Below are 22,689 nucleotides of genomic sequence, written 5' to 3' on the forward strand. Positions count from 1 at the left end.
CTGCGTTCTCAGACGCATCTACCTCCAGGATGTAGGGTAATGATGGGTCAGGATGGCTCAGGATAGGGGCTTCAGTGAACAACTTCTTTAAAGACGTGAAGGCTTCCTGCGCCCACTGAAAATGGACCCCCTGTCTGGTCAACTGGGTAATCGGGGAAACCAGGCCTGAAAAGTTCTTGATAAACTTCCTATAGAAATTTGCGAAGCCAATGAAGCGTTGGACCGCCTTTTTGTCAGTAGGTACTGGCCAATCCAAAATAGCCGAGACCTTTTGAGGATCCATGGCTATTCCCGTGGTGGAGATGGTCAGACCCAAAAAAGAGATACTATGCTGTTCAAAACAGCACTTGTCTGCCTTGGCCTATAGGCCGTGTTGTCGGAGCCGCTCCAACACGCACCTCACGTGACCTCTATGGACCTCCAATGACGGGGAAAAGATCAGGATGTCGTCCAGGTAGACGACAACGAAGATGTCCAGATAGTCCCTGAACACGTCGTTTATGAAGTGCTGGAAGGTGGCGGGTGCATTACAAAGGCCGAAGGGCATGACCAAATATTCAAAATGTCCGAACCTGGTACGGAATGCTGTTTTCCATTCATCCCCCTCTCTGATACGGACTAGATTGTATGCACCCTTCAAATCCAGCTTAGTAAAGACGGAAGCTGACTTCAATCTTTGAAAAAGTTCAGGGACCAGGGGTAGCGGGTAATGATTCTTCACAGTCACTTTATTCAAGTCTCGGTAGTCTACACAGGGTCGTAAGGATTTATCTTTCTTTTTCACAAAGAAAATACCAGCCCCAGCTGGTGATGTGGAGGGCTGAATAAACCCCTTGCGGAGGCTCTCATCTATATATTCCTTTAGAGCCCCTAACTCCCACTCGGACAAAGGGAATATCTGCCCAAATGGTATTTCCGAACCTAGGAGAAGATCAATCGGGCAGTCATATGTGCGGTGGCAGGACATCTGCCCCCGCTTGCTAAACACGTCCAAGTAGCTGTGGTAGGCTGAAGGAATGATTTGGGCCAATTCTGCATCCGCATCCAGACATAGCAAGGCCTGCGGTGCCGGGGGCGTCCTAGAGAGGCAATGCTGCTGGCAATAGGGCAACTGGAAGCGAATTTATCCCGCCCTCCAATCAATCTGTGGGTCGTGGGCTTGTAACCAAGGGAGTCCCAGGATAACCAGGAACAGAGGGGATGCAATGGCATCCAGGCGGAGGAATTCCTGGTGATGGTTTGCCACTGTAGTGCAAATAGGTGGGCTTTCACGGTCCACCATCCCTGACCTGATACGGGACCCGTCAGCTAAAAATATATTTAAACCCACCTCTTTTGTCTGTAAAGGGATCTGCTGCTGAGCTGCAAAGTCCAGATCTATAAAGCAGCTACATGCTCCAGAGTCCACAATTGCCGTGGTTACCACAGTTTTCCCCGGCAGCTGAAGTGAAATGGGTACTGCTAAATAACTGATACTGCTTCCATTTTTAGAAGTAACCGTAGAAAACACAGCAGAGCACTTACCCATCTTGGCTGGACAGGTACGCACTATATGGCCGGCTTCCCCACAATAGAGGCAAAGACGGTTTACCTGACGCCTCTTACGTTCCTCAAGCGTAAGTGGAGGCCGAATTCTTCCCGATAACCCAAATCCCAATGTATCTGCCACCTCCTGATTCCGGTTGACCCGTAGGGACTTAGGCTGAGCTGCCGCATGAGGTGATATCCAGGTGAGTCTCTGATCTTGGTTGGACCTTTCCCGCCTGCGTTCCCACAACCGGCGGTCAATCTGAATGGATAAGGTTATCAGGCCCTCGAGAGTATCAGGTATGTCTACTCGGGCCAGCTCGTCCTTCAATGTTTCAGCTAAACCCATGCGGAACTGGTGATGCAGGGCCGCCTCATTCCATTGGGTGTCACTACCCCAACGCCTGAATTCGGCTGCGTAGCCCTCTACTGCTCGGTGACCTTGCCCTAGCATATGTAGGGACATCTCGGCCGTTGCAGCCTGCTGTGGGTCATCGTACAAAAGCGCCATCGCCTTAAAAAAATGACGTTAGCATTTCTAACTGTGGGTCTCGGGTCTCTAGTAGTTGGTGGGCCCAGTTTTGGGGTTCATCCTGTAATATGGAAATAATGAACCCGACCCTCACGGTTTCTGACAAAAACGTTCGAGGCTGAAGGTCGAAGTATAAATGACAGGAATTACGGAAACTCCTGAATTTACCTCAATCCCCGTTAAAACGCTCCGGTACGGGGACACGGGGCTCCGGTGCAGGTATTGAAACTAGTATTCCCCCAGAGGGGTCTCCAGACTGCTTAGTAGCTGTTTCTAAAGTCTGTATGCGGTCACCCAATTCGGTATAACCCTCCTGCAGGTCCCTAACCCCCTCTGGGAGGGTTACCAAATGTTGACATATGTCATCCAGAGGGGAAGTTCTCCTTCCAGGCTCAGTCATGGCTGCAAGGCACTGTCAGGGAATCTCTAGTGATCCACAGAACGGGATTCCCCAGGACGCGGAGTTTAAGTCCCAGTCTGCCTTTTCACCAGAGCCCCTGATGGTGGGGATGGACTTGGTGCAAGACTGAAACCAGGTAGCGACCCCTGAGTGCACCAAACTGTGGTAGAGGGGTCCCGCCAAGGGTACATGCCGGGGAGTGAGCCTGCTGTGAAGAGGCTGACAAGTACAGGTCCCGAGCGGGATGGATGACAGTCAGGAATGAGCATAGTCAGACTAGCCAGGTCGGTAACGGTGGAGGCAGGTAGGTACTAAACAGTAGACAGAGAGCAGCCGGGTCACAAGCCAAGGTTCAGCAACGGGAGGTCCAATAGTAATATAACAACAGGCAGGAGAGTAGTCAGGGACGAGCCAGGGGTCAGAGCAGGAGAAGGTCAACACAAATCAGGACAAGCAGGATCGGCAACAGGAACACACTTCAGAACTCAGGTACAGGAACTAGACCTTGCGGCAACCTAGTCACCGTCTGGCCAGTTTAACTAGTGCACCCTGCACCGTCATTGGTGCAACTGCCACCGCCGGCGCCCAGGTCCTAGTGCCTGCACATTAGTGCACCTAGGCAATCTGCGTATGTGCAGACCTGTGCGCTGCTGCGAGACCCGCAGTTCCTGACAGTTGCTAAGCACAGCTGCTCCAGTAAAGACTAAATTCTGAAGAGTAAATTCTCAATTTGTTCACCGAAGGATTAACAGATGAGAGAAATGGGGGAGAAGCTTAAGAGAATAGTATATAAATTGCACTTGTGAGCCACTGAAATTCAAAAGTGAATATTGCGCTATATCGTTAATAATAGTATGGTCCTCATAACCATGTGTTATTAAACCATAAATATTAGAACTTAAATGTTGCGCTCCAAAATTAATACCATTAAAGTTAATTTACATCAATGAATCTCCACCTGTGTGTCATTATTCCTGTGCTTAATCAAAAGTAACGCGTATCGTGACATAATTGAAACTAAAAATAAAAAATAAATATGAATTAAATTAAGAGAATAGTAAATTATAGAAATATCTCAGCTTAGGAATGGCAAGTTACATTTTTGTTTTAAATTATTTTTGAAGAGAAAGACTGGGAAGTTAAGAAAAATATACAGAAGAAACTGCAAAGAAGACATAAAACTGCACAATAAAATGACAACTAAATTTAATAAATTAATAGATTTTGTTGTTTCAGATTTATAATCAAGATAGTCTGCTTAATGGGATACCCCCTCCAAATTTCTTTATCTGGCTATATGTTCATGTATACAAAGACAAAATGGTTGCAATAACAAAATCAAAACATGAGTAGATGAAGGTGTTGATCACGGTCAGAGCTGAAAAAATGTGGTAATCTGCACATGTGAACTGTCTTTAGCGAAATATGCTATATGACAATGAAATTAGTAAAGATTTCGAAAACAGACAACACAATGTAGAAGTCTCTGGAGGTAAAGGAACTTTTCACTTCTAATCCTGCACTATTTGAAAAGGATGCACTGAAGGAGAAGTTGTGGATTTGCTTGACTTCCTTTCATAATTTACAAGGCGCTGCCCAACAAGGTACCTACGAGCAAACAAACAAATGTTAGACATAAAAAAGAAAGAAGAGAGGATATGAAGGGAGCAGAGAAACAGAAAGTCAGTACTGCATGAATGTTTAATATGCTTTCACGAGTTACTTATCAGGAGTCAAAACTAAACAGCAACACGTTATAGAAAAATGAAAAAACACTGGGAGCGATTCAATAAATGCTTTGCAACATAATTCTTGCATTATTGCTAAACTCTTGCCAAATTCATAAAAGATGTGTGGTAATTCCAAAGCCAATTATGATGCTGACAACAGATTAATAAAGTTCTAATTTGTGATACTTTCCCAGTATGTCAACTTCAGCAATGTGTCTGGTGCATTTTTGTGACAAATTAATGTATATGCAGGTACATAAATCTGTTGGACACAAAATGTTGGACACAAAATGCAAGACAAACTTCTAAAGGTGTATTCTTCCCTCTTTATGAAAGTGGCTTACAGATGCGTATTAAAGATGCCAGATGAGATTAGAATTAAGGTAGTTAACCATTGCTGTTTTTTTCATGTTCAGACTAGACTCCTAGATTTCCATTTTCTATATTACTCTACAAATATTTGTGTACGTCGCTGGACTTCAAGTGGTTGTACCATTTTTTAGAGCTGGTGGTTGGCTCTCTTGTAAAAGCAATTGGAGTGGCTAACTAGCCGCTCAATTGCTTTTACAAGCAGCGGGATGGGAGAGGTCCCCTCCCACTGCCTTCTCGGGCTCTCCCGTCCCACCAGGAGACCTGAGTGACCAAGCCTAAGTGTCTGACTGCTGGCCGGCTGGACAACCGAACAAAGCTACGATTGGCTATTCGCAATAGTAACCTGTAAACTGACATCACTTCCAGATTACTGGAAGTTTTACACAAACATTTGAAAAAAATTTAAAGCATTCAAATCTCCATCTTTGCAGCCTCTGCTGTACAGAATGAATGGGCAGGAATAGCTCTGTACAGAGTCTCTTGTTCCTTCACAAATTGAAACACAGTTCACAAGTTATAGTTGGTACAGAAGCAATTGGTACCGATCACTGCCTCCATCCATTCAGAAAAGGAAGGGGCTGGAAAATGACGTCTATCGACCCCTTTCCCTACTCCTCTATCCTGACACATTCCTTTCAACAGCCAGAGGGGGGAAGCCAGCAGCACTGAGGGGGGGGGGGGGCAGGGGTCTGGGGGCAGCAGGAAACAAGTAACTTGTATGGATTTCTCTCTACACAGGTGAAGGTGCATTTTGCCCAATCATCCCCCCCCCACCATCCTCCCCCAAAACCCACTACACACTGCAACACACCTTCTGGAAGAAGGAGCACCAGTCTGGGGGGAGGAGCATGTTAAATGTAGTAGCAGGTTTACATACACTAACAAACTGAAGCCAAACTCCAGCTCACACTTTATAATCAGTGGTAGGAGGAAGTAGCTTCTGCAATGTTATTTTATCTTACAGCCCGGCCTGCTCACGCTCTCGCTCAAGAAGGTGCAGGGGTTCCTCAATCCATCATGGTGCTTCCAGAGCAGGGCTGGTCTGACTGATCTGGGGGTGCAGTGAAAAAAAGTAAAGGGGCCTGGTTTCCAAACTAAAGAAAGATACATAACGAACTAATATGACAAAGACAATGTACTAGGTAATGCTAGACAAATAAAGCACACGGGCACATACATTATATAGCCTCACATTAACCACCTACTGCTGCACACCTCAGTCCACACCTCATCTCATCCCCATGCCCAGCACCCCCTTATCCACTGCTCTCCCTCCTGTGCCCAGCACACCTTATTCACAAATCTCCCACCTGTGCCCAGCACTCCTTATCCACAGCTCTACCTCCTTAGCCCAGCACCCCTTATTCACAGCTCTCTCTCCTTTGCCCAGCACCCCTTATCCACCCCTCTCCCTCCTGTGCTCAGCACACCTTATATACAGCTCTTCCTTCTGTGTCCAGCACCCCTTATCCACACCACTCCCTCCTGTATCCAGCACCCTTATCCATAGATTTCACTCCTGTGTCCAGCACCCCTTATTCACACCTCTCCCTCTGTGCACAGCACTCCTCCCCCTCCATCCACGCCTCTCCCTCTGTGACCTGCATCCACGCCTTAGTGACCAGCCCCCCCCCCCCGCATCTACAACTCCCCCTCTGTGATCAGCATTCTCCCCTATCCACACCTCTCCCTCTGTGACTAGCACCCCCCCATCCACACCTCTCCCTCTGTGACCAGCACCCCCCCACATCTCTCCCTCTTTGACCAGCATCCCCCCACATCCACACCTCTGCCTTAGTGACCAACCCCTCCATCTACAACTCCCCTTCCGTGACCAGCATTCTCCCCCATCCACATCTCTCCCTCTGTGAATAGCACACCCCCCATCCACACCTCTCCCTCTGTGACCAATACCCCCAAATCCACAACTCTCCCTCTGTGACCAGCATCCCCACACCTCTCCCTCTGTGACCAGCACCCTCCACCCCCCATCCACACCTCTCCCTCTTTATCCAGCATCCCCCTTATCCACACCTCTCTCTCTTTGACCAGGGCCCCCCCACATCCACACATCTCCCTCTGTGATCAGCTCCCCCATCCATACCTCTCCCTCTGTGACTAGCTCCCAATCTACAACTCCCCCTCTGTGACCAGCATTCTCCCCCATCCACACCTCTCCCTTTGTGAATAGTACCCCCCCCCCATCCTCTCCCTCTGTGACCAATACAAGTGAAATGATGGATGCTGTGCAACTGACCCCAGGAGTTCAATGTTGAGTGTAACGGAACCTGAACCCAGACCGCACTGAGTTTTTCCGTTATACCACAGCTTCCCCTGTCCGAACACCCTCCACGGACCACACCCTTGAAATCCCTCAGGAAAAAGACAGCACCCAGCTCTTCTTAAAACAGGAAGCCAACTCCTTTTTATTTTAACACAAAACACAGGATATATACAGAGGGCGGGGAAACAACCAAGAACAGGAAATACATCATCACCCCTCCCCATCCCACCAAGACACAGAACAATGGGATGAAGCACATGGCAAAGCACATTGACCAACCCCCACACCAATACACAAACAGTACATCCCATAATAGTTGGCTGGCCAGCAAGGCACATTACAATGGGGGGTAGCACATGGCAAACAGACAATGGACAGCCATGTGGTCTAGACAAAGGACAACACACAAATGCACAATACTGGGACATTCACATGTACACCCTGTACCCTTAAACAGGCACAGGGTGGGTTAAACATAATGATTTGGGGAGATGATACAGAGGCCCCCCCACCCCCAAAAGTCACTCCCGTCACATATCTCCCCTTTCGGCAGGAGACTAACGCAGGAGTAGATCCCAGACGGATGTACTCTGAAGTTAGTCGGTACCTCCAGTCCCTCAATGCCAACACCCACACAGTACCCCATGCAAATTGTCCCACACCAAGCGTTACTCACCCAGCCAACCTCTGCCTCTCCCGTAGAACAAACCCGCCACTGGGGAGAAGTACAGGGTGGCTGGGCCGACTCCATCCTTCTGTAGGGGATCTGGGCCGACTACCCAGCATCCCTGGGGTATCCAGGTGGTGACTGTAGTTGCTAGGCAGAGGCCAGCGGCGCTCTGTCCTGTTGCTAGCTCTTCTGCTGGGGACCCCACATCTGCTCCGGCTAATCGTGGGGGAGGGAGGCTGCCTTCCTCCACTCCCAGACTGTGGATCTGCTGCTGGGATGGCATTCCTCTGTCACTGTCCCCCTGGTGCACAGATCCTGGCTTGGGAGGGAAAAGAGTTTCCTCCACTTTGGCTGACTGTGGGGGAGGGAGGACAACAACCTCCTCTCCCTTCTCACCCTGGGCCTCTGAAACTACCACAGGTGTGGGGCAGAGGTCCTGGATCCTCTGTCCGGTTGCAAGCTTCAGCTGGCGGCTCCCCGGCTGGTTCCTCATCAGTAAAAAAATCAGTACAATCCCCAGTCTCTGGAATGGCTAAATGTCCAGGGCACGGGCTGGTGGCCCTTGAGTCCAGTGCCAGCACTTTGGCAGGTGACTCATCACCCACAATGTCCTCCATTGAAAAATCAATTAGATCCATGCATTCTGGCATCTGTAATTGGAGGGATGAGCCGACTGCTCCATCTTCCACACCCTCATCCAGCTGTTGGACAGACGTATTTCTCCATCCACGCTCTTCCCATGTAGAAACCAGGTCATCTAAATAAGCCAGCACTTGCTGCATCCGCCATAAGACCTCTGTTTCCATAGCTGCGAGTGGTATCTGTCTCTCCTCTCCTGCTCTTGGATCCCGGTGATGGTTTGGATGTGTTTACAGGTTGGAAGCACAATCCCACTGCTGCCACCAATTGTAGCGGAACCGTTCCGCCTGGGCTTCCTCGTGCGGAGCGATATGTCCCACCCAATGGTCCTCTTTTCCAGCCAGTCTTCCAAGGCAGATATTATAGCTAAAAACCCTCCCTTTTGCTCTACCCAAAACCACGAGTCGGAACTTCGTGTAGGGTGAAAAATGACAGAATCTTTATTAAACACAGCTCAGTATATACAGCTTCAACCCCACCCCCACCAGACAGCCTGGCACCGGGTTTTCCCCACCCACAACAAACCCTAGGACTAACAATACAGTATGAACTCTATTAGAAGTGAAAGAATACAAGGTCACATTTCCCTAAACAAACAGTGTAGAATGTCTGTGAAACATGTCCAGCTTTACAAAGGGGATAAAACCAGAACAGAAAGGGCAAAATGTTATCACACAGGCACAGTTCCTCACAAAGCTCCCCCGTTGTGTAACACCCGCCAGACCCGGCGAGACCTTCAAACGGGTCCGCTTGGGGCTGGTCGGTTCAGAGGGTTACTTCTCCAACTCGGCTTGCCGGGACAACCCATCCGCGTTGGCGTTTTGCTTCCCCGGTCGTTACTGGATTGTAAAGTTATAGGGTTGGAGGGCCAAGCTCCACCGAAGCAGATGACCATTGTCCTCGGAGACCCGATTTAGCCATACCAGGGGGTTGTAATTGGTGAGTACAGTGAAGGAGCGCCCGTACAGGTAAGGCTGCAATTTCTTGAGGGCCCATACTAAGCCAAGGCACTCCACAGCAGCGTAGGCCACCTCCCGGGGTAACAACTTTCTACTTAAGTAGGCCACTAGATGGTCGTTCCCGTTGTCCCCGATTTGGCTCAGAACAGCGCCCAATCCAAAGGTGGAGGCATCTGTGTGAACACAAAACCGTTTGGAAGAGTCAGGAGCAGCCAAAACGGGAGCATGCATTAGATCATGTTTGAGCTTTTGGAAAGCCGTTTCACACTCTGGGGACCACACAACCTGTCGGGGCAGATTCTTCCGGGTCAGATCCGTTAGGAGTTTAGCAATGGCGCTGTAGTTGGGGATGAATTTACGATAGTACCCTGCAGTGCCTAGGAAGGCAAGGACCTGGGTCTTGGTTTGGGGAGTGGGCCAATTTGCTACCGCTTCCACCTTTGCAGGTGCCGGTTGTTGCTTCCCACATTCGGGTAGGATATTGGATAGATATTGGACCTCGGACACCCCAACGTGGCATTTGTCAGGTCGGATGGTCAGCCCTGCTTGCCCAATGCGATCAAGCACTTCCCTGAGATGTTGGAGATGATCCTCCCAACTATCACTGTAGATAGCTATATCGTCTAGATAGGCGCAGGAGAAGTCCTGCAGTCCATCCAGCAGCTTATCTACCATTCTCTGAAAGGTAGCCGGGGCATTTTTCATCCCAAACGGCATGACCCTGGACTGGTACAAGCCGAACGGGGTGATGAATGCTGACTATGGTACCGCGTCCGCATCCAGCGGAATCTGCCAGTACCCCCTACAGAGATCGATAGTGGTAAGATAATTACCTCTGGCCATCCGGTCCAGCAGCTCGTCTATCCGGGGCATGGGGTATGCATCAGTCACGGTCCGGTCATTGAGCCTGCGGTAGTCCACACAGAAACGGACAGTTCCGTCTTTCTTGGGCACCAGGACTACTGGGGAGGCCCAGGGACTGTCAGAGGGTTCTATCACACCTAAATCTAACATTTCCTTAATCTCTCTTCTCATCCCTTCTCTGATGGACTCAGGCACTCGGTAGGCTGCCTGCTTCAGAGGGGCCTGACCCTGCGTGTCTACCCGGTGGACAGTTGTGGTGGTGTAACCGGGCAGAGAGGAGAACAGCCCTCGGTGTTCTTGGAGCAGTTGGCGGGCCTGTTCCTGGGCCTTGGGAGGCAGCCGTGTGCTGATATCTACATCCGCTACACTCTGCTGGGACTGTTCGTCCCCTGGCAGCCCTGGCAGAAGAAGCGTTTCTGAGTCATCGGTAGCCGGAGTGCAAATAGCAGCTACACTGTCCTCCTGTCGTTCGATGAACGGTTTCAGCATATTCACATGGAAGGTTTGCCGGATCCTTCCATCCGAACAGCGAGCTACAATGTATGTGGTATTACAGAGTTGCTCCACCACTCGGTGCGGGCCCTGCCAGGCAGCCTGTAATTTGTCATGCCTGACTGGGTTCAAGGCCAACACTTTCTGTCCTAAGTGAAATGTTCGGTCTCGGGCAGACCAGTCGTACCACCGTTTCTGTCTGCTCTGGGTGGCCTCAAGGTTGTCTCGTACTAGGGTCGTCAACCGTTGTAGCCTCTCCCTAAGCTCCAGCACATAGGCCACCACCGAGGTCCCTTCCTGCTCCCTCCCAGTGTTCGCATAGGAGATCCAGGGGTCCCCGAACCCTTCGGCCGTACAGCAGCTCGAAGGGAGAGAACCCTGTGGACTCCTGCGGTACCTCTCGGTAGGCGAACAAGAGGTGGGGAAGATGCCGCTCCCAGTCCTTATGGGACATAGTGAATGTTTAGAGGAGCTGTTTCAGTGTACCGTTAAACCGTTCGCAGAGCCCATTGGTCTGGGGGTGGTAGGGAGAGCTGTACAGCGGTCTGATCCCACACAACTTCCAAAGTTGTTGGGTAAGCTCGGCTGTGAACTGCGTGCCTTGGTCGGTCAGGATCTCACGAGGAAATCCTACCCGAGAAAGATCTGCAGCAGGGCTTGCGCAACTGTTTCTGCCTGCACATCTCTCAGCGCTATGGCCTCCGGGTGGCGTAGTCGACAATGGTCAAGATATACTTCTTGCCTGTGGGACTAGGCCATTTCAGGGGCCCCACTAGGTCCACGGCGATACGACTGAAAGGTTCCCCGACTATGGATAGGGGGCTCAGAGTGGCCCTGGGCCTGTCTCCCTGCTTCCCTACCTTCTGGCAGACCTCACAAGACCAACAGTAGTCCCGAACGTCCCCCGATACTCCTGGCCAGAAGAAACTCTGGGTTAAGCGATGCAGGGTCCGTCGCTTGCCCAAATGCCCAGCAAGAGGAATATCATGCGCAATCTGGAGGAGGTCACGCCGATACTTCCTCGGTACTACCATCTGCCAGTGAGGTATTTGGGCAGCGCCCACCCCTGCTCCCCCGTGGACCCTGTACAACTTGCCCTGGTCCCACTCATACCTCACATCTCCCAATCCCCCAGGATCACTTCCAGCCCTCTGTCTATAGGGGTCTAAGGTCCGGTCACTGGCTGTTTCTTTAGCAAAATCAGCGGGGGAATCCCAGGTCAGGGCAGGGACAAGCTCAGCAGGGGGTGGGTATTTGATTCTTACCGGAACCTCGGCAGGTGGAGCGGCAGCATGCTCTCTAGCTTGGTGGCGAGTGGTGACTGGATGAGCTTCAGCAGGGGTCTCAGTGCCAAAAGTGGAGACCAGGACTCCAGATCATTTCCAAGGAGAACCTCAGCTGGCAAGTTCTGCATTACTCCAATTTCAACGTTCCTGGCCCCGGCCCTCCAATCCAGATGAAGCCTTGCAGTAGGAATCCGGTAGACATGACCTCCCGCTACCCGTACGGCCACAGACCGCCCGGTCTTGGCCCAGTCTGGTACCAATTGGGGTTGGACTAGGGTGAGTGTGGCTCCAGTGTCCCGTAATCCTTGGGCTTGACGGCCGTTAACATGGATAAACCTGTTGGTGATGTCGACGATTGTCCGGGGTGGCAGCCTGGAGAGGGTTAGCCTCATGAAAGACCCCAATGTCCTCATCCTCGGTGGTAAAATTCCTCCATGAAGAGGCGGTGTCACTCGGGGGGTCCTGTAGGGAGTAGGCAGAGGCTCGGCCATAGGGAGTGGTGGGTCGGTTGGAAGTGCTCCGAGGTGGTTGGCTGCTCTGGGGCCTTGGTGAATTCCGGGGGCAATGAATGCGGATGTGCCCTGTTTGGTTGCAGCCATAACAGCGTGGGCCAGACCGCTTTGGGTTAGAAGGTGTGAGTGGTCTGAGGCATTCTCGGGTGACCGGAGTGGGCACCACTGGTTGTGGACGAGGTGCAGGGGGAATAGCAGTCTCGGTTAGCCTTCTGTTGTCCAGGTACTCATCTGCCCAGCGACTAGCATCGGCTAAAGTTAGGGGGTGTTTGTCCCGGACCCAATGTCAAACATCCCCTGAAAGTCCATTGTAAAACTGCTCTAGTAACAACAGTTGTAACAGTTCCTCTAGCTTGGTGATCTGACACCCTCGGACCCAGCTGCGGGCAGAAGTTAAACCGCTTCTTGTCCAACCTACTTGAGTGACATGTCCTTTTGATCGACCTGAGACTGAATAGTTTTATCCCTATGCTAAGATCCCTAATTTAGATATTTATATATTGCTATCATATACGCATCTCTTCTCCAGGGAAAATAAGCTTGATGTGTGTAGTTCTTCCTCATAAATGATGTCCTCCAGACCCTTATTAATTTTGCTGTCCTTTTCTGGACTCTCTCCAGTTCAAGAACAGCTTTCCTGAGAATTGGTGGACAAAAGCTGCATTACACATTTAAAGGCAAATTAGTCTATTATATTTTACAGCAACATTAACAATACAAAACATGAGAAATAATAATATCATGGACAAATAAATGGATAGAAAAACATCATAGGTGTGTCAATGGTCCATGTGGATGAATGAAAATAAATCTAAACACCAACGAAATGGAGGCTTTTCAATAACACATATTGCGGAATTATAGAGAGAAACAAAAAAGAACATAAGTTCACGGGGTGCATCCCCAGACAAAATATACAAAACAAAATGTGGAAACTCTGTGAAACCAAAAGTATAAACCTAAACGGAAAAAGAAGAGGAGAAAAAAAAAAGGAAAAAAATCTACAGGGAAGAAAAAGAAGAGAAAGGGGAAGTCAATTGTAGGGATAGGGAGGGAGAAGAAGAAGGAGGGCTGGGGGACAGATGCGGCAGAAAGCAGAGACAAGGCAGCCCCAACCAGCATCCTGCCAGAGTGACCCCACCGTGCGCACCCAGTACGGGCCACGGGGCCAAACCGACGACCAAAATGAGAATGCATCGGAGGAGCAAGGCTCAACTCCCCTAGGACACTGCAGGGGAACACATATCTCGGAGAGTTAAAGAGGAGGAGAAATTAAGCCAGACCGACCACAATAACTTATGATTATTATAGGTATCATTGGTAAATGCCAGCATCTCCTCCATACGCAAGGTATCATTGAGCACAGAAACCCACATCGACAGAGGCGGGGGAGTGGCCGTTTTCCAAAAGAGGGGTATCAATTGTCGTGCTGTGGATAGAAAGAAACGTAACAGACTTTTCTTCTGTGCAGAGAAGAGCAATCTCTGGAGAAGGGACCAAGGACTCACCATAGATCTTGTCGTAAACAGCAAAGACCTGCCGCCAGAAGGGTTGTATTAGGTCACATTCCCACCAAATATGGAGCTGTGTACCAACAACTTTAGTACAACGCCAACAAAGATTAGTTGGAGAAGGAAATATCTTGTGTAGGGAGAGGGGGTCCCGGTACCATCAAGAAAGGAGCTTAAAGTTCTTTTCTTGGGAATAGCACGATTTATGAGTGAAGTGGAATGACGTGGACCAGTCCGCAGCTGATATGTCTTTACCTATGTCTCGAGCTCACGCCTTAGTGTAGGGAGGGAGTTTGGAATGAAGGGCAGTATGTAACACTTTATAGAGGGAAGCTAGGACATACATGTCTCGGCGGTTCAGAGAGGGAGCACAACCGCTCAAACTCAGTGAGTGGACAGTGCGTATAGGAGTAAGAGTGTAAATGTTTGCAAAATGAGGATAGATGTAAAGTGGTCAACCAGTCCTTAGGCCCACCTTGAAGGAGCGGGAGACCACATTGGGAGCAAATTAACATTTCGGGCTATGGGCTAGGAGGCACGCATAAAGGGACCAAGAATAGAGGAGCCTAGCCCCTGAGGAAGACCGGGTTATCAAACAGGGATGATAAGGGAGAGGGATCAAAAGATAATAAAGCAATGATGCCCCGTTGATACCACAAGCACAGTACAGCCACAGTCAATGGGGACAGGCCGGGAAAATGCTTAAGGTCCCGGCTATAACCCCAAGGTAAAGCCTGAAGATCAATCCATGCCAAATCTTGTTCTATCATACAGGAGGCTCTACAAAAGGGTCTGGGAAACCAATCAAGCATCCGGGCTAGTAACGTAGCTCTATAATAAAGCTCAAAGTCTGGTAAACCCACTCCGCCTCTGAGTTTTGGGTAAGTAAGTAACCTTTATTTTAAACTAGAGAACCCCTGGTGCTAAATAAATCTAATTGAAAGGAAGCGTAGAGAGAGAAAGAAACTCTTAGGGACAGCAATCGGCACTGTCTGAAAGACATAGAGTAACCATCTTGAGGGTATTGATGCGACCATACCAGGGCATAGCAGAAGCCCCCCATGAGGCTAGATCTTTTCGGATACGTGAAAACAAGGGTAAGTAATTAAGGGAATACAGAGCAGTAAGATCGGCAGAAATCATGATCTCCAGGTATGTAATAGCCTTTGGGCACCATTGAAAAGTGAAATTAGAGCTCAAGTCCGCCAACACATGGGCCGGCAAAGATACATTTAATGCCTCCGTTTTAGAGATATTGAGTTACTATATAAACCAAATCTGCAGAATTCGTGGAGGAGACTGGGGAGTGAGATAAGTGGCTGTTGGACGTAAACTAGAAGGTCATCTGAGTATAAGGATAATTTGTGATGTGCGGAGGGCGGAGTGGATACCCAAAATTGAGTCATTACCTCGTACTCTCGCTAGATGTTCCATTACTAAGACAAAGAGAAGGGTCGTGATGTAAGATCTAAATAAAGTCTATTTGTTACCCTTTTACACTCCACAGAATTTGTCCTTTCTGCCCTATGAGGAGCGGGGCAGATTGAAGTGGATACATCTGCAGGGAGGGAGCTGAAATTACCCTGGAATGCTTGTACTGCTGGTTTAAGCAGAGAGAGGGTAATTGTACTGAATCCTACTAGAGCGTGGAATCACTAAATTGAGCACATTATCACAGATTGTGTAATTTGCTGTGGATTTATTTCACGAGTGGAAGGTCACTGATTGTTCACTTATAATTTGATGCATTAAGTATTTAGTGTGGTATTCATGCTTATTTAGATTCACAGAGTGCTGTGTGTGTTTTGATTCACTATATATATGTGTGTGTATATATATATATTTAAAATATACAATTTAAAAAAAATTTTTTTTTTCTTCTCACGAGTGGTTTGCATGAAACCAATATTTTTCTGATTAGTTTTTTTTATTTTTAAGGTATCCTGGATTTTCCCACGATATTTGGAAGATTGAATAATAATTTTTGTGGACACTTTGGACTACATTTGTTGTGGACACTTTGGACTTACTTTGGACATTTATAGAAAGATTAATTTGGTATTGCATACAGGTTTTATAGAAAAGGTTTTTGATCTTTTTTAAATGAGACCCATGTTTAATAAGAACCCCTCTAAGGACACATTTGAGAGTCTCCCATTGAGTTAGAGGGCTGGTAGTGTTCGATGCGTGATCAAAATGTTGAATAGCCTGCACTATTTCCGCGACACACAATGAATCTTTGAGCAGGGTGTCGTTCAAGCGACACAAAAAATGACGCAAGGACGATGCTCGGTTCTGAATCGTAAGATGGATTGGGGCGTGGTCTGACCATAAAAAATGACCGAGAGAGGATGAAGTCGGACAATCAAGAAAAGACTGCGAAAAAAAGAAATAGACTGTATAACGCATGAGCTGCAGAGTAAAAACTTTAGTCTCATTCTGAAGGGTGCTGGGTACGCCAAACGTCCACTAAATGTAAGTCATGCAAACGCAACTTAATTTACGATAGGGAGAGGGAAGATTTACCAGCGGAGGTGTCCAAGTCTGGAGAGAGAGCCACATTGAAGTCCCCTCCTACGATAAAACAGGGACCCCCAAAATCAGACAGCTTTGAGAGGACCGATGCAAGAAATGGAACCTGATCTCGATTGGGAGCGTAAACGTTCGCTATGGTAATAACAAAATCTTGGAATTTCAGGTAGCGACCGGCTGGATCAATTAGGGAGTCCAAGACCTCCAGGCCGAAGGTATGATGAAAGGCCACTGACACCTCCCTAGATCTGGCCTGTGGGTTAGTACTATGATACCACTGAGTACAATAACGATTATGGAGGACAGGGACACCATCGGGGCGAAAATGAGTCTCCTGAAGGAGCAAAATCTGCGGAGTCGGAGTCACATTTGTCCTTGGTCACCGACAGCGTTCCGCCAAGCCCCCCTCCCTGACCCGCTAGAGAAGAAAAAAAAGGGGAGAGGAGAAAAAGAAGAGTAAAGAAAAAAATTATGGGAAAAGGATATAAAGTCGAGAAAGCAAGAACAAAAAAAAGGAATAAAGTAAGTGGAAGAAACTAGTAGACAGGCGAACTGTCCAAACGACATGCATTACACATGTAAAGAGGAGGCCAAACCAGGGTTTTGAAAATTGGTAGAATTATAGCTTTATCTCTTGAAAAATCATCTTTTTTAGTGCATTAAATTAGTCTGCTAGCCTTGCTTGTTGCAGCTTGATTGCATGCAATTGCTGAGTCTGTTATCTACTAGGACCCCCAGATCCTTTTTCATCCTTGATTCCCCCAGAGGTTGTCCCCTAGTGTTTAGCATGCATTTATATTTGTACCCCTCAAGTGCATTACTTTACATTTTGCTACATTGAACCTCATTTGCCCACCCCTCTATTTTATTGAGGTCTTGTAAAGTTTCAATATCCCTTTGCTGGCAATACGAAGATAAGCAGGGCGATATCTACACAAACACTGAGACTGAACTATTTATACCAACTTCTATATCATTTATGAACAAGTTAAACAGAATTGGCCCCAGGACAGAGCTCTGGGGCATATCAGAATATAAAATGCGATTTAAAGGCAAATGTGTCTTTATTATTTTACATAAATTTAACAAATAGAGCATGGAAAGTATAAGAAACAGGTACAAGTACATAGACAAAAAAAAACCTATCATAGAGGTGGTTATGATCCATATGGGTAAATGAGAATAGTGCAATATAACAGTAAGCGGAAAGGATTGGTAAATCATATTACGGAGGCGCCAAGGACTCCACATAGATTTCGTTATATACAGCAAAGACCTGCCGCCAAAAGGGTTGTATTTGATCACAATCCCACCAAATATGGAGTTGCGTACTAACAGCTCTATCACAGCGCCAACAAAGATCAGGTGTAGAAGGAAAAATTTTATGTAGGGAGAGGGGATCCCTGTACCATCGGGAAAGAAGCTTAAAATTCTCTTCTTGTGAATAGCAAGAAATAGACAATTTATGAGTAAAGTTGAACGTTGTGGACCATACTTCCTCCGACACTTCTCTACCTAGGTCTCGAGCCCTTGCCTTAGTGTAGGAAGGGAGTTCAGAGTAAAGAGCATTATGGAGCACTTTATAGAGAGAGGCAAGGATGTGTCTCGGCGGTTCAGGTAGAGAGCACAGCCGTTCAATCCCAGAAAGTGGACGATGGATGTTGGAGGAAGAGCGTAAGTGCTTGCAAAATGAGGATAGGTGTAGAGTGGTCAACCAATCCTTAGACCCACCTTGAAGGAGTGGAAGACTGGAGGCAAAAAAAGTCCCAAGCCACGGGCCAGGAGGCACGTGTAAAGGTCCAATAATAGAGGAAACCAACCCCTGGGGAAGAGTGGGGTTATCAAATAGGGATGACAAAGGAGAGGGATTGGAAGATAAGAGAGCAATTGTGCCTCGTTTATACCACAGCCGCATCACAGCTAAGGTCAAAGGGGACAAGCTGGAAAAATGCTGGTAGTCCCGATCGTACCCCCATGGTAATGCCTGAAGATCCACCTGAAAAAGATCTTGTTCAATCATACAAGAGGCTTTATGAAAAGGTCTAGGAAACCAATCAAGCATCTGGGCTAGCAACGCAGCTCTGTAATAAAGCTCAAAGTCCGGTAAACCCACTCCGCTCTCACCTTTCGGGTAAGTAAGTAATCTGTGTTTTAACCTAGAAAACCCACGATACCAAATAAATCGAATCGAAAGGGAGCGTAAAGAAAGGAAAAAACTCTTAGGGACAGTGATCGGTACCGTCTAAAAAGCGTATAATAGCTTAGGTAAGGTATCCATCTTGAGGGTGTTGATACGGCCAAACCAGGGCAGGGTTGAAGTGCCCCATGTAGCCAAATCTTTTTGAATACATGAAAGTAAGGGTAAATAATTAAGAGACTATAAAGCATTAAGATCAGCAGAAATCAGGACCCCCAGGCCGAAGGTTCGCCAGTACATGGGCAGGTAGAGAAATATTGAGGGCCTCCATTTTAGAGATATTAAGTTTAAAGTTACTGAAGGAACTAAATCTACGGAATTCATGGAAAAGACTGGGGAGGGAGACAAGTGGTTGTTGAACGTAAACTAGCAGGTCGTCGGCATATAAGGATAATTTGTGGTACACGGAGGGAGTATGTATGCCCAGTATTGAGTCGTTAGCTTGTATGGCTTGCGCAAGATGTACCATTACTAAAACAAAGAGGCGAGAGGGGGGCATCCTTGTCTGGTCCCATTCGATATGGGAAAGGACAAGGAAATCGTGCCATTAACCAGGACAGATGCCGAGAGGCTAAAGTAGAGGGACATAATCCGAGCGAGGGTCCGTGAACCCAAACCAATCTGTTTCAAGGTAAGATGGAGAAAGCACCACTCGACACAATCGAACGCCTTCTCGGTGTCAAATAAGCCTTTAAACCGTGCCGTTTGATGTAAGAGATAAGATGGATCATTTTGTAAGTATTATCCCGGGCTTCGCGACCCTGAACAAAGCCAACCTGGTCATGGTGGATCAAGGTTGGTAGAAAAGGGGAAAGACAGTTCGCTAAAAGTTTAGCAAAAAGCTTAACGTCCAGCTTAAGTAGAGAAATCAGGCGATAGCTACTGCAATGAGAAGGGTCTTTACACGACTTAGGGATAACCAAAATGGTAGCGGACAGAAAAGCTGATGAAGGCACATTCGAATCGTCGATGACATTAAACGCTCGAGCCAGAAGCGGAGCCAATTGGGCACAGAATGTTTTGTAAAAGCGAGGGGTGAATCCGTCTGGACCCAGGCACTCACCATTTTTCAGGGCCTTAACAACTTCTCCAGATCCAATGCGTCTTGGGCATCAAGGACAGGTAACACCGTCTCCGCCATATATTGGGACATAACCAGCAGGGAGGAAACGGGGGGGTATCAGGATTTGCCGAGGAAAGATTATACAGTTGAGAATAATAGCGTTCAAACGCAGAACAGATTTCCTTATTGTGGCAGAGTTTAGAATGATCAGGCTCCTTGATGTATTGAATTGGACGATGGGATGGACGGGGATGTAGTACATGCGCCAAGTGTTGGCCACATTTGTTAGCTAAAGAGTAATGGGTGTTGCGTGCTTTGTCTCATGCAATAAGGGAGGATGAATCTAAAAGTTGGAGTAAAGCTCTGCGAACGTTTGATAGGTTGGCCGTAAGCACCGGGTCTAACGTACGTTTGCGGGATGGTTCTAAACCTGCGATAAGCGAAAATAATCGACACATCTCCTTCGTACGAGCCTTTTTTAGGTGAGAGCCATGTTTAATGAGAACCCCTCTAAGAACACATTTGAGGGTCTCCCATTGAGTGAGAGGGCCAGTAGTGTCCATTGTGTGATCCTAAATAAAGTCCTGGATAGTCTTCTATATCTCCGCAATACAAAGAGAATCTTTGAGTAGGGTGTCGTTCAGGCGCTACGAAAAATGACGTACAGACGGTGGCCTGTCTTGAATCGTAAGATGGATTGGAGCGTGGTCTGACCACAAGAAGTGACGGACAGAGGATGAAGTCGGGCAATCCAGCAAAAACTGTGAGACAAAGAAATAGTCTATACGATTGTATAATGCATGAGCTGCAGAATAATAGCTATAGTCTCGCTCCAAAGGATGTTGGATACCCCAAACATCCACTAGGTGTAAGTCATGCAAGCGCGACTTAAGTTGAGATAAGGAGAGAGAAGATCTACCTACTCAAGTGTCCAAATCTGAAGGAGAGAGAGCTACATTGAAGTCCCCTCCGACAATAAGACAGGAACCCCCAAAAGCGGACAGCTGGGAAAGGACATCCGTAAGAAACGGAGCCTGATCTAGGTTGGGAGCGTAGAGGTTTGCCACTGTAAAAACAAAATCTTGGTATTTCAATTTAAGGAAGAGGCAACGACCAGTAGGATCAATTAGGGAGTCCAAGACCTCCGGGCCGAAGGTATGATGAAAGGCCACCGACACCCCCCCTAGACCTAATCTGCGGATTAGTACTATGATACCACTGATTATAGTAACGATTGTGGAGGACTGGGATACCATCAGAGCGAAAATGAGTCTCCTGGAGTAGTAAGATCTGTGTGCCACATTTATGGAAATGGTAGAGCACCTGGCTCCACTTCTCCGGAGTGTTAAAGCCCCTACAATTAATAGAAGAAAATTTTATCGGAGTCATATTTGGTTGTGGGGGAACAAATAGGAAAAAGCGTGACACCAAAAGAGCTCCGCTGAATCGCCCCAGAAAAAAAAAAAGTGAAAAAGAGAAGTTGAGAGAAGAAGAACAGAGAAAAAGAGAAAAAAGGAGACGGAAAAACTACTAGACAGGCAAGCTGTCAAAATAACATACAGTGTAATACTACGCAGTACACTGAAGGCCAAGGTGGGGAACATCAAAGGCACATGTATCTGATCCCGACCCAGGTCTCCCACAGGCAAATGGTAACTTGAGGAAGGTTACCCATAAATGAGGGCGACCGCCTCTACAAAACGTATTCTATAATCCCTCAAACAGGCATGAGAAAATAAGCCCCCGACCCCAACAAATAAAAATGAACAGAGTATGGTAAGGACAGGGTGTGGAAAAAAACAAACAAGGAAGGGCCCAAAGCCCCTAAGGATAGGGCTAAATGCGTCCCCGCCCGTCACGGCAAAACTGCGGTGGCGGTACCCGGGGATTAGCCACGGGCCACAGCCCCAGAACCTAAAACAAAAAACAAAACCAACAGGCACAAATATAAGGTACTGAACCATCAGAGGTAACCATCAGAAAGTGTAGAAACTATAGGAAGAGGAGTAGAGAGACCTCCCAATTCCTGTAGATAAGGAGTCATAACTCCGGGATCTTTTGAGAGGAGGATCTGGAACGCTTCTTCTTGCGATCAGACCGCTGCCAGGAAGAGGGGAGAGGGAGGCCTGGGGTCAGAAGTTGAAGGAGCCAGTCTGGGAGGGACACCTGGGGCAGTTCGAACACACGAGAAATGTAGGCAGGTCTCCAAGGGTGCGGAATTGGGCAGATTTACCGTTCTGTGAGGCGTGAAGCTGGAACGGCCACCGGTAGCGGATAAGCCTCTCTTGCAGCATCTGAGTGAGAAAGCGCAGAGCCCTGCGCATAGCTAGAGTCTGGTGGGAAAGATCAGGGAGAAGCATCACCGGTACTTCGTTGAATAGGATGGTGTCCTGCATGCTGGCCGCACGCATAATGACATCCTTGACCTTAAAGTAAAGACCCTGCATAGAATGTCACGGACAAAAGAAGGATCAGGATTTCTTGAGCCCATCGTGCGATGTATGCAGTCCAACTCAATGTAGGTGTCTTTAGGTTGCTGGAGTAGTTGATTGAAGATGGCGGTAGCTGCTGCGGCCAAATCTTTAGGTTCAACGGATTCGGGTATATCCCTGATACGGATAATGTTACGGCGGTTCCTATTCTCAATGTCATCTTGTTGGTACATAAGCTGTTGTATAAGAACCGTATGGGAGTTAAGGGTCTCTTCGTGGGTTTGTAAAGCGTTACACAGGTCAGCAGCGGTGTTTTCAATCCCTTCCATACGCACACAAATATCTTGTTAAAGATCAGAAATTTCCTGTTTGTATCTGTTTTCAATACGTTTCACACATTGTTCAAAATGTAGGAAGGGATTTGATGTAGGTGTGCAGGGATTTCATGTGGGACTGCAGATCCCAGCCATCCTCAGAGCAGAGAATGCTGGGAAGGGGCTGCAATATCTCTGTGTGCCCCGGGCCTGCTGAACTTATGTGATAGATTCCCCAGAAGGAGAGAGAGCCCCGAGGGCTTATCTGCCCTTCATCTGCATGGTGCCCTGTATCCACGGAGGATGAGTAGGGGAGAAGTGCCGGCGCCAACTTGGTGGCCGAGGTGCCCGAGGCTTGGATCGTGTTAAGAAC

General features: G+C 47.9%; 1 protein-coding gene across 1 annotated transcript in view; it reads right to left on the bottom strand.

The window, feature by feature from the left end:
- Window positions 1-3,648: 3,648 nt before the first annotated feature.
- MARCHF6 (membrane associated ring-CH-type finger 6) overlaps window positions 3,649-22,689 on the bottom strand; it is a gene marked incomplete at its 5' end in the record, with an annotated part of 388,473 nt that continues 369,432 nt past the window's right edge. The window contains one exon of the mRNA XM_089654544.1: window positions 3,649-4,067. Within this exon, the coding sequence (XP_089510670.1) occupies window positions 3,971-4,067 (97 nt within the window). The remainder of the gene's footprint in view (window positions 4,068-22,689) is intronic.

The sequence above is a fragment of the Staurois parvus genome, unplaced genomic scaffold (genome assembly GCF_062004578.1).
Source record: "Staurois parvus isolate SC_StPar_1 unplaced genomic scaffold, SC_StPar_1.0 ptg000775l, whole genome shotgun sequence".
In the NCBI taxonomy this organism is placed as follows: Eukaryota; Metazoa; Chordata; class Amphibia; order Anura; family Ranidae; genus Staurois; species Staurois parvus.